The sequence below is a fragment of the Paramormyrops kingsleyae genome, chromosome 8 (genome assembly GCF_048594095.1).
Source record: "Paramormyrops kingsleyae isolate MSU_618 chromosome 8, PKINGS_0.4, whole genome shotgun sequence".
In the NCBI taxonomy this organism is placed as follows: Eukaryota; Metazoa; Chordata; class Actinopteri; order Osteoglossiformes; family Mormyridae; genus Paramormyrops; species Paramormyrops kingsleyae.
Window position 1 is genome coordinate 34,406,784 of NC_132804.1, and position 12,986 is coordinate 34,419,769.

The 12,986-nt window shown below is 38.6% G+C and overlaps 1 protein-coding gene across 1 annotated transcript in view; it reads left to right on the forward strand.

Moving 5' to 3' along the window:
* LOC111832839 (cadherin-like protein 26) overlaps positions 1-12,986 on the forward strand; it is a 37,786-nt gene that overhangs the window by 20,745 nt on the left and 4,055 nt on the right. The window contains exons 2-16 of the mRNA XM_072715720.1: positions 741-860; positions 1,702-1,851; positions 2,016-2,160; positions 2,257-2,420; positions 2,686-2,814; positions 3,016-3,198; positions 3,481-3,800; positions 4,294-4,436; positions 7,403-7,621; positions 9,303-9,524; positions 10,035-10,156; positions 10,302-10,382; positions 12,484-12,570; positions 12,664-12,705; positions 12,873-12,959. Of these exons, the coding sequence (XP_072571821.1) occupies positions 741-860; positions 1,702-1,851; positions 2,016-2,160; positions 2,257-2,420; positions 2,686-2,814; positions 3,016-3,198; positions 3,481-3,800; positions 4,294-4,436; positions 7,403-7,621; positions 9,303-9,524; positions 10,035-10,156; positions 10,302-10,382; positions 12,484-12,570; positions 12,664-12,705; positions 12,873-12,959 (2,214 nt within the window). The remainder of the gene's footprint in view (positions 1-740; positions 861-1,701; positions 1,852-2,015; positions 2,161-2,256; positions 2,421-2,685; positions 2,815-3,015; positions 3,199-3,480; positions 3,801-4,293; positions 4,437-7,402; positions 7,622-9,302; positions 9,525-10,034; positions 10,157-10,301; positions 10,383-12,483; positions 12,571-12,663; positions 12,706-12,872; positions 12,960-12,986) is intronic.

Sequence of the window (12,986 nt, forward strand, 5' to 3'; positions counted from 1 at the left end):
ATCATACGGATAGGAGGTTCACAAAACTCTTTCTTTTACTGTAGCATCACTTGAACTGGTACACTCCATACATCATTGAGAACGGTATCAATCCGCAGCTTGATAGGAAAACATAGTGCCATGTTACTACGCATAATATAGTACCTACAGAACACAGTAGGTCATTTGAACATAACAAATACCATGTGCAGTTTGTCACCCCTACAATGCGTCTGCAAAGTTTGAAAAGATCCGTACAATACTTTCATAGTTACTGTCTTCTACAATTGTCTTCTACAGCTGCATCTATAAGATGCATCAAATACTTTTTGATTTATCAGATTCACAAGATCAAATGTCTTCTGCTTTCCTCCGTCCCTTTGCTGCCACTAAATGGTGTGGCTTCAGTTTTGGGTGATCGCTCTCAAAATTTAAACAGTCCCATGCCACTGTACATTTTTGTCTTAACCGGATCAAGAGGTCGGGGAACACGTTTAAAACAGTTAATGAATATAATTAAAATCAGCTAAGTGGTTGGGTTCTGTATACTTTAGACATTTTCTAACCACAGAACAATTTTAGCAGCTACCTTTCTTAGCATCCTCACGAAATGTAGGTGCTTCAACTGACATGCATACGACCATTAAATTATGTGGAGTATGTGTATACATTTGTGTGTATATTTAAGCAGGTAAATACCAAAATCAATATACACTATTTTTAAATAAGGAACAACTCAAATAACACAGTGTTTTCGTTAGCTTTCTGGGATATCAAATGCTGCCTCAAGTGTCCCAAGACGACACAAGAGAGGCTGGATCATCGACTCCTTCAGTATGGTAGAGGAACATCCTGGTCCTTTTCCGTATGTCCTTGGCACTGTGAGTATGAGCTCAACTTTACTATACTCACATTAATTTATATATTTTTAGTTTTTTTCTGCTGATCAATGGAATTCACTGTGTTTGGTGCATTTTTATGTATTAATTACCCAGGTTATTTCACCAGTATTAAATTGCACTTAAACATTTCTTTTACACAGACATAAAATATATATCATCCATTCATCATACAACCACTTACCCAGTACAGCAGGGTTCCCCAGTAGGCAGTCAGTGAAAGTCTAATGTTAGGCCACCATGAAATGTGGGTCCGTGCTGTTTAGCTGTGGTAGTACTACCATCAGGCAAAAATCTTGGGAAAATGGAAGTATCAATCTTCTGCTCCCTGTTCGGCAAATTTGATCTCTCTATAAAACAATTTAAACCAGCCTGTCAGAAACATATTGAGGGCAGTGGCCATTGGCTTCATGTTTTTGATAGAATTTGTCATTGTGTCGCCAATGTGCTGTTGTATGATGTATGAGGAATTCATTAATTCCCACATTGGTAATTACGAATTCAATAGACCATCTTCCCAAGAAATGTTAATTCAGTCATTTTCTTATCACCTCAGTGTTGCCAAATGAAACTTCCATTCTCTCCCTGACTTCTTCTATGATCATAATTGAACACTGCCTGAATTCAAACCATCAGCCAGTAACATTGTAGCATTTTTAATACTTATCCTTAAACTGTTCATGCAGGTTATTACGGCAAATATGAACTACTTAGTATGTCCCTGTTTTAATAACACATGCTTTAATTAGTCATGGAATTAAACTTTTGCAAAGTTTCTTTTTATTTTTCAAAGCCAAACCTTGTGTTTTCTCATTCTTTTCAGGTTAGTGTTGACCGAAGGTACAAGGTAAATTTCGAACTAACTGGCCATGGTGTGGACAAGGACCCAAAGGGACTCCTCAGCATTGATCAGAACACTGGAGTCATTACAGTCCATCACAAAATTGATTATGAACAGGTTCAGCTCCTCATGGTAAGAAAAAAAATAATTATAACCATTATTTGAAAGAAATGCAAAATGGGTTACTTTTCCTATAATACTTGTATATGTTTGTTTGTATTAACATGAAAAATTTGTTGATAACCTAAGTATATTTTGAATGAGTTTTACATTTGATTTAATAACCGTTGTTACAGCTGCAGTTTAAAGCAAGAAATGTGTCCAATATGGCAGTTGACACCCAACTTGGAGTAGAGATACACATTTCGGACATAAACGACAACCGTCCCCGATTTGAGCACGACGAGTATCCAATCACAATTAAAGAATCACAACGTCAAGGTTAAATACAATTTAATAATAACTAAAAATCTGTATGAAATACTCCAGGTACATGTCGATGCATGCCTCATTATTATATTGTACTTTACAATCTAGGTGCATTTGTAATGACTGTTTTGGCAAGAGACTTGGACAAACGAGGCAGCCCGAATTCGATCATCGACTACAGAATAATTTCTACGACTCCCATTACTCAAAATGCAGAGTTCTACATGATAGAAAATGGCACAATATTATTCAAGGGATGCTTGGATTATGAGGTTAGTACACAGAATCTAGGCAATAAATACACACACACATTATTATTATTATTATCATTATTATTTTAAACAGATACCGTGTCTTAGATTCAGATAACAGAGTTTAAAGGGGAATGAAGTCTTTTGCATTACAATCACCATACATAAACATTTAGTATAATTCTGAGTCAAAGTTACTGCATGCCTTCATGGCTTAATTACCACAATTCAAAAGGCTGATATTTCCACTGGGATGTAATCGAGTGAATATTTTGTTTCCTTTCAGAAAGCACAGACATACACAATCATAGTTGAAGCCAAAGACCGTGGAGTTCCTCCTCTTTCAAGCACATGCAAAGTCATCATTAATGTTGAAGACATGAACAACCACTTTCCCATTTTTACCGGTCATACAGTAAGGTCCATTTATTCACTTCTTTGTAGCTATGACAGTATGTGTTCTTGACAGTAACCGATACTACAGATGTTACAGATGTGTTTAGTAACGTAGTTAAGTTCTATCATGCTGGCTTGGGACATCTTTGCCTCATTATTCTAGGAATGATTTAGCTACTTGCTGCCAAGGAGTCCATTCTGATTTGATGTTCTGTTGCAGGGAACAGGAAGAGTGAAGGAAAGGGAAACAGGACAAACATTTCTCCGTGTGCAAGTAGATGACAAAGATAGTAGGGGCACGTCAGCATGGAAGGCGAAGTATACAATACATGGAGACACTGGAAAGAACTTCCACATTGAAACAGACTCGGAAACGAACGAGGGAATCCTCTCTGTTGTTCTGGTAAATTACAGATAAAGTGAAGGTTTATGAACCATATCAAAAGGTTCATTGTAACAGCTAATGTTTTCGGTATCACATGTGAGCAACCACTCTTTACCTTCATCTCAGCCATGTTGTTACAATTAAACTACTAAACATAGTTTAGCATGGTGGTCGTATGCACAAGAGTGTGACTTTTTGACCTTTGCCCACCAGCTTGAAAAGGTTTCATATATCGGATTGGGAAACACTGGTCTAGTGTCGGACATTTCAGTAACGATTTCCTGTTCTCTGTGACCTAAGGCCCTCGACTTTGAAGAAGGATCCGTGAGGAACCTGTCCATCAGTGTGGAGAATGAGACACCATACTTCTCATGTGTGGTGAAGGAGCAGCCCCCTCGAGGGCCCTGGAAGGTGGATTACTTTGACAGCAGCTCAGGGCAGGGGGGTGTAGTCCGATCCCCCATGGAAAAGATCTCTGTTAGTGTGGAGGATGTCAACGACCCCCCAGAGTTCGTCTGTCCCCTTGGAGATGTCACAGTGGAGGAGAACACAGAGATTGGGCATCTGCTGGAAACATTTATTGCTGTGGATAAGGACAAGACTTTCAATGATGATTTTGTGTAAGACTGGTAGCAGTATTTTCTGTTGGTATATTGCAGGTCTTTTGAATTTTTATAGCAGAGATAAAAGAGAGTCATTCTGTGAAATTGTGACCCGAATATTTCCCATTGTAGTCCTATGCAAAGCTTCCAATGTAACTTTAAGAATATAGACAATTTGTATGATCTCAGTTGTTATATAGTTATATTGTATGATTTTAAAACATATTCTACACAATCTAATTTGGTGAACATTCATTTTGTCATTATCGTAGTTTTATTTAATATTGTCCACAGTAAACTAAAACATAACTGTGGTCAGCTGTACTTACAAATCTTCATGTTCATCAAATATTTTAGACTCATTTAAACTTGGGATATCTGATTTTAATCTTTTTAGAAAAAAACATTATCAATATGATATTATCTTAATGGCTATTAACAGTATTACAGTATTACAATATGTAGAAGATCTACATTCTGAGTGGCATCCTTACAATATATCTGATAACAGGTATTTGAAAGGCTCTGATCCTGCAGGCTGGGTGAATGTGGGTCCTCAAGATGGAAAAATCACCACAGCTAAAGTAATTGACAGAGAGTCAGACTATGTGAAGAACAACACATACACTATAACCCTGTATGCAGTCAGTACAGGTAAGTGCTTTAAAACTGTACTTTGATTCTCTCTGAGGAATTATATATGCTGCCTGTTACGTACCGTAAGCTGTGCACTTATACAGTCAGTATAAATTGCACATAGTTTAACTTATGCAGTTTTAAAATAACAAATATTGCTCGATAAATATGTGGCTTACTTCGTCTGATGGGCAAACTGCGATCATGAATAAAATATTTTCTTGTTAGTGGATTATTTGGTCAAAGACCATCTATCGGTCTGACTTCCAATCCCAAACCCAAGCAGCACAGGGCTAGTGTGGGTGGTATACCAGTATATCACCAAGCATGGTTAAAGATTGTGTCTACTGCAAACAACATGCTCAGTAAATCAGTGCCAGTTACTTAAATTTGCCTTAGACATCCAGATAACAGAGACAAACGCGCACAGGTAGTTTTGACCATAGGACCAGGCCCGGACGGTTTGTTGGCATTTACTGGAGGCATTTGACCTCAGGGAGTGTTCTGGCTTTGCAAGGTAGTGTGGAGAAGCAGTTTCTTTTCCTGACAGTTTCGTAGGGCCCTCACTTCTACTAGATCCCTGCGTTGGCTATAAGATTCAAGATTGCTTTATTTAAGTTGGTATTCTGTAATGACTCGAGTGAGAGAATCCAACTGCGGAAGCAATACGTTTAATTCCAGATCCCAAATACAGGCACATGGTTGAATGTCAGTGAACTAATCCAAACTGTAATCCAAATCCTAAGAGACAAGCAGAGGTCAATACTGGAAGTGCAGGGAAAACGTCAAAATCCAAAACACGAACCAAACAACAAGAAAATCAGGAGATGTGATTATTAAAATATCAGTTTGGTGACGATGACTGATATCTGGAAGGATAATTACAAGAAAACTATACTCACCATAATCTCAGATCTGCTTCAGAGGGCATCTGCTATGAGCTGGATAAGTACCCAAGGGCTATTGCTAATTCAACCTTAAGCAGAATCATTTCTTATGCATCATCTGTCATGTGTCGACAAGCCTGGGCGAATCACTTGGTTGGAAAGATTGATTGCTATACATTATGGAAAGTGGCTCTGGAAATGGCAAGACGTGATCCTTGGATGTTTGGGATCAGGCAAACTTTTGTGAATTATGAATAGCATATGTTGTTAATGTCATGACAGAACTGATGAAATTTGCATCCTGTGGCCATTAGCTGGTAAGTTTTATTTAATAACACACAAATATAGGGCTTTGCGATATGACCCAATTCTCCTGATAACAATACATACCACGATATAAGACATTTTCTGTAAATTCAATGAATAAATGGTTTATATAAAATGACCACATAGAACTATTTACTTGACAAATAAAAGGTACTTAATCGTATTTATTTTTTCCCTTTTATTTATAACCTTTCACAATTATTAATATCCAATTAATCATGTAACAAAATCTAAGATATTAAAGTATAAAATATAAAGAGATAAATAGAAAACCGTGAACTATTGGAGCATGCACAGTAAAGAGCAGGAAACGCTGTGACATGCTACGCATATGGCTACAGTTTGGGCAGCTACAATCAGGGTCTTCAGACAAATTCCCTGCTTGCATCCATGCCATGTATAAGAGTGTTATTTGTAACACAACAAAATAAACGATAGCTAATTAGCTATAATATGAAACAATAGGTGTTTTTCTATTGTCACATGATATATATTGTCACACATATATCAGTGCTAGAACTATTGTGGATCTGTGTGGCTGAGAGCAAATGCTCAGTTGAGATGAGCTTATTAGCACCAATCATTGTAGTTGGATTATGTAAACTTAATTTCAGGTAATACAATGGAATAAGTTATTTCTGAATCTCTTATTATAAACTAGCATTTCATATTTTAAATGTTTAGATTGGAAAATACAAATCTCTCATCCCTCAACTTTTGTATTTAACAATACTCTTAATGCTAGAGGTGAATAGTGCAGGTCCATCCATGAGGATCTCCAGACCTCCCTCTCACCAGCCACCTCCTCCAGCTCCACCGGAGGAACACCAAGGTGTTCCCAGGCCAGCCAACAGATATAATGTCTCCAGCGTGTTCTGAGTCTGCCCAAGGGCCTCCTCCCTGTTGGACACGCCTGAAACACCTCCCCTTGGAGCCGTCCAGGAGGCATCCTAGACAGATGCCTGAACCACCTCAATTGGTTCCTTTTGATGAGGAGGAGCAGCAGCTCTACTTTGTCCCTCCCGAATGTTCGAGCCCCTCACCCTCTCTCTAAGGCTGAGTCCAGCCGCCCCGTGGAGGAAACTCATTTTGGCCGCTTGTATCCGTGATCTCATTCTTTTGGTCACTACCCAGAACTCATGACCATAGATGAGGGTGGGAACATAGATCGACCAGTAAATTGAGAGCTTTGCCTTCTTCACCAAACCAGAATGGTACAGCGATTGTCAGCAGCCAAACTAGTTCAGGTCCAGAAAGTAAAAATCCAGACCAATATTTTGTTTCCACCAACCAGTTGAGTATATAGAATCATAGTCACAGATTTTTACTTTCTGCATCTGAACTATCCACCTCTGCTTAATACCATATTATACAGTTCTATCAGGGACTACAACTTCAAGTACTTTTACTTTAATACTTTAAGTATATTTACAGGCAAGAACTTACTTTTACTGAACTAGAAAAGTCAATGGGGCACTTCACCTTTTACTACAGTACATCTTTGCCTTTTTATTTCTACTTTTATTTAAGGAAATTGTGTGAGCACTTCCTCTACCACTGCCAGTAACCAATTGTACCATACTAACAGATACTAACATATTAACAGATTCTAAGAGATAAACACAATTGGGTGAAATAATAATTCTGGTTCCTTTCTTCATTCAAGTTCCAGCTACAAGTTCCAGCTACACTTCAGCTACTCTTCATCTGTTTTTTTTTCATATTTACACTTATCCATTACCAAAACAGTTACTTCTCTTTCAACCACAGGGGTACCTCCAATGACTGGAACAGCCACACTCAACATCCACCTCACAGACCAAAATGACAATGTTCCAAAGCTGGAAAGCCACATGCTGACCATGTGTCTTTCTGCCAGTGTGGTCAACATCACAGCCTATGACCTGGATGGAGACCCATATTCTGGCCCCTTCCACTTTGAACTCCTTGGAGACATCAAGGGCCGATGGAGGCTTGACCCCAGTTTCGGTAATTCCCTGTGTCTCCCTTCATATGCTCAACTGTGGGCAGGGCCAGTAAACCCACTAGGGAGCCTTTTAAACCCATATTCTGTGGGGGCACCGACTCCGGAAACAACAGACCCCTCTTACTCTGCTGACTTACCAACTGTTGCAGCACTATTTGTAGTACCCCTGCATGCACGCTTTTTGAGGGACTTTCAAAAAGAAGGTTACATGAGCTTTTTTGTACTCTAATGGAGCTTTTCCACTGCCACCAGGAACCAAGCTGTATCCGACCCTTACTATGAGCTGATTGTTTTCCATTGTGAAGTATACAAGTCATATCTGACCTGGACCCTTGATGACATGACGCTGTTTACTAAAGTGAAATATGAGCAAGTTTAAACCGAGCTGGGTGCATCACCGCCAACTGATTAGTCGAAATAAATGGGGACAAGAAAGAACCAGTAATGGGTAATGGATTATGTGACAGGAAAAGGGACATATTCCATATATTATTAATTATTAGTATCACACATCGCAATGTATTTATGCATTCCAGATAACTAGGAACTTGTGAACCTACTTAAAAAAGTATTATAGAAAGGCTGAACGGAATGGGTTTGTAATGAAAATGTATGCAAACTAATGCAAATTCTGCTAGCATTTGATGATAGTATAACACAGTGATTCTCACAAATTTTTTTAATAATTAATGCTAGCTAATTCATAATAATAATAATAATAATAATTGATACTTTATTGATCTCCATGGGGAAATTCTAGCACATAGTAAATCATGATGTACACTGTGTGAACGGTTTTCCGTCACTGTCACTTCCCAACCTGGCCACACTTTTGCCAAACCGACCCTTCTGCGGTGGAAAACCGAAACAAGCTGGAACTGTGCAATAACAGGTCTTTCCTTGTGGTACATCTCAGGTACGGCTCAGTTCCTGTACGCCAATGGAAAAGCGCAAAAAGTTTCAATGATCTGTTTATTTTGTTCTTTTCTTTTTTCATTCCATTCCATTTATTTATGTCAAACAGTGCTTATTAATCAACAAAACAAGTTAGTATAGGCTAATTTTCATCTGTTGTCTCTGGCCATTTCCTAAAAAGGCAATCTAGATCAGAATATAATAGGTTATCATAAATGTGACATACAAATAATATAGATACAGATTAACACCCAAACCTATACAAGGACAGTATATAAAAATAGGACAGTAATACAAAACAGCTGTTTGTACTACGGCACAGAAATTCAGTCTTGGTATTTTTAACTTATGAAGTACCAGTTTATTATCTACGTACCAATAGTAATATACTACTGCTATTTTCCATACCACTTCATGGTGATAACCATACAGAATTTAGCTATTTACTTTCAGGTCAGAAATTGTTATTAATGGTTTTCCTCATTGAGAAAACGATAACCCAGAATCAACATCCCAATGATATATTTTCCCAATTCTCTGTGATTCCAGTATTTTATCAGCTCTGTTAATTTAAACTGATAATCAAAGGCTTTATAACATTTTTATCAGTTGGTGAGGATTCCTGAAATTTCTGAAATATTCTTAAGTGTAAATGTTTTATTTTTAAAACAAAGCTACTGATGAAACAAAACAAATTTATTTTAAATACAATAACATAAAAGACAACAGTGTTATTGTCTTAACATGTGATGTATTGTACTTTGAAAGGGAGGACTGTTAACCTGATAAAGGAGGAAGCAGTCTATGCCGGATCTCACAAACTGCTACTCAAGATCTCAGACGCACAGGGCAAGTTTCTGCAGCAGAACCTCACCATGACGGTGTGTGACTGCTCCACGATTCCCAACTGCCATGCCCGCAGAGTCACCTCTGTCATTCCTGGGGGTGGGACAGTTGGGATTGTGATTGCTTCCCTATTCCTGTTTCTAGGTATGTTACTTTCCATAGTTTGGAAAAATCATTTAGAAATCATTGATAAGAGTGAGTGAATATTAGTTTAGAAGCTTGTACTGCCATCTTCAGGCAGTTTGGGTAAAGTATCAGAAGTCTTCTAGGCACAGATCGACCAAAGAGGCGCTATCAAGGGGGGGGCTAACCCAAGCTATGGAGGGGCATCCTCAAAAAAGAGCAGAAACATAAGGATAGCCCTCCGTGGTTAAAGCTATAAACACTGTACTAGCAGATATAAGTATTCTGGTCAAAGGAGAGGTCTAGACCAGGAGTGTCAAATTCCAATCCTAGGGGTCTGGAGACCTGTGTAGCTTAGTGGTTTCCCTCTTCCATTAGCACAACGAGATGAATCAGGTGTGTTAAATGAGGGGAAACCCAAAAATGTGCAGGGCTCCGGCCCCCAGGACACCCTTGGTCTAGACAATCAAAGCCTGCCACAGTTAGACTGAAGTATGTTTTTAAGGTTATGTTAACACTTTGTGCTTACAGGTGTCCTGCTATTGGTAATATTTGTATCCTGTGGGAGACATAGAACAATGTTTCTTGTTGATCCCGGTTCTGGAGCAACATTGCTTAAATCAAATATTGAAACACCTGGAACTGACTGTAAGGTAATTGTAAAATCAAATCAGTGCAAGTATTATTGTAATTAGATTGTTTAAAATTTAAAAAGTTCCTATAAAAAATTTTGTATATGTCACACAAAACAGCATTAAGAATTTACATTTAAGCTGCAGTTTTACTTTATATGTCAAGGTTCCAGATGCTCAAAATGGAAGGTGTCATGAAGCGATGTCTACCCAGTCAAATGTCAAAAATAGTACATTCCAACAGGAAGTAAGTGAGTCTTCTTGCATATCACAATTGAGAATTACTATTAAATATTTAATATCACCAGCTCAGCATAATTTCCAACATATTATGTACAGTAATACCATACTGAACTAGTCAGAGTAAATGGTATTATTCCCAATGACATTAAATCCTCTCTGTGGAAACATTTGAATGTGTTTAAAATTTACACATTTTACATGAGGACAGGGGCGTCAGAAATCAGGGGGACTGAGGGATGCATCTCCCCAGTATTGGTGGATCACCCCTTCTTCCCAGAAAATTAATATAAACAGGCTCAACGATATTGGAAAAAAATTTAATTGTGATTTTTTTTGGTTTTGCAATCATGTTTTGATATTTAATATGTTTCTGTCAGGATACAGATGAAACAGATATGACGAATTAAGAGTGTGTTCCTTATCTTTCATTATAAATCCATGTGTTACTGAGGCCAATTCACTGCGCATGCAGAGTGCAAGGACGAAGCATATATGGACGAAGCATATATGGACAAAACAATTGTAACACTGAATTCAGGTGTTTCATTCAGACCCATTGTTACAGGTGTATAAAATCCAGCACCATGCCATGTGGTCAGGTTTACAAACATTTGTGAAAGAATGGGTTGTTCTGAAGAGCTCATTGAATTCAAGTGTGGTACTGTCATAGGATTCCACCTTTGCAATATGTGTGTGAAATGTCTTCCCTGCTAAATATTCCATTGTGAATTGTAAGTGGTATTATTGCAAAGTGGCAGCGTTTAGGAACAAAGGACACTCGGCCACAATGTGACAAACCATGTAAAGTAATATAGCAGGGTCACCGAGTGCTGAGGTGCATATAGTGCATAAAAGTTGCCAGTGCTCTGTTGACTCAATAACTGCAGACTTCCAAACTTCCTCTGGCATTAACCCCAGCACAAAAACTGTGCCAGGAGCTTCATGGAATGGGCTTCCATGAGCGAGTAGCTGCATGCCAGCCTCATATCACCAAGCACAATGCCAGGCATTGGATGGAATGGTGTAAAGCACGCTGCCACTGGACTCTGGAGCAGTGAAAACGCATTCTGTGGAGTGACAAATCACGCTTCTCTGTCTGGCAGTCTGATGGATGAGTCTGGGTTTGGCAGATGCCAGGAGAACGTTACCTGCCTGGCTGCATTGTGCCAGCTGTAAAGTTTGGTGGAGGATGGATAATGGTATGGGGTTGTTTTTCAGGAGTTGCGCTAGGCTCTTTAGTTCCAGGAAACTCTTAATGCTTCAGCATACCAAGACATTGTGGACGATTCTGTGCTGCCAACTTTGTGGGAACAGTTTAGGGAAGGCCCAATTCTGTTCCAGCATGACTGTACCCCAGTGCACAAAGCAAGGTCCATAAAGACATGGTTGGGTGAGTTTGGTGTGGAAGAACTTGGCTGGCCCACACAGAGCCCTGAACTCAACCCCATTGAACACCTTTAGGATGAACTACATCAGAGATTGCAAGCCAGGCCTTCACATCCCACATCAGTGCCTGACCTCATAAATGCACTTCTGGATGAATGGGCAACAATTCCCACAGTCACACTCCATAAACTTGTGGAAAGCCTTCCCAGTAGAGTGCCAGCTGTTATGGCTGCAAAGGGGGGACCAACTTTGATGCCTATGGATTTAGAATGGGATGGCATAAAAGTTTTTGTAAGTGTAATGGCCAGGTGTCACAATACTTTTGTCCAAACTGACACATATGGACAAAACAATTAACACTGAATTCAGGTGTTTCATTCAGACCCATTGTTACAGGTGTATAAAATCCAGTGTTTTGTATCACACTGATCAGGCATATGGCATGTGGATCAGGCATATAATTTTTTTTTGTTAGGCTTAGAAACTGGACTGGACTAACTTGAAAATTAAAAAAGATTAATATCTTTCTTACATTGCATCCTTACGGGATGTGACTATTGCATATGTGTCGATTGCAAATGCAATGTCATTATATACAACACCCCCCCCCCCCTCCCCGCAGCTGTCAAAATCCTTCTGACACCACTGCATAAGGACATAAACTAAACCTTTGGAAAGTCTTTTGAATAAGAATGGATTACATTTTTATTTTCTTTTAGGCAAATAGCCAGTTGAGATTTCAGGATTTTTCCACATACAAGAAGTGTCAGGTTTCTCAGCAATATGGTGCAGCTGATGCCTTTCAGGTACGAATGATCATTAATGTTTGGCACCTTTTAAACAGTGCCTTTTGCACTCAGTTTTTAATTAAGCTGCACCATGTTCTCTTTGCTTTGCAGAGAGGCAGCATGCGATCTCAGAACATGAAGGGACACTTTCAGGTACCTGTCTTTGTTCTATAAACTTATACATCAGTTTTGTTAAACGTACATTTACTCAGTTTTTTAGTCTGTATACACTAAATCAAGGTCAATGGTTATTTTTCAGTGTTGCCTTAAGGGGATTCATTTAGCTTTCAAATGAATACTATGTGATGTCTTATTTATAGAGAACATTATTCAGAGGGGAAAATTCTTCATTCAGAGAACAAAATATTCCAGCAAAATATGAAGTACTGCTCTCAATACTAAACCAGGTATATTTTGTATTTAGTATATTTATT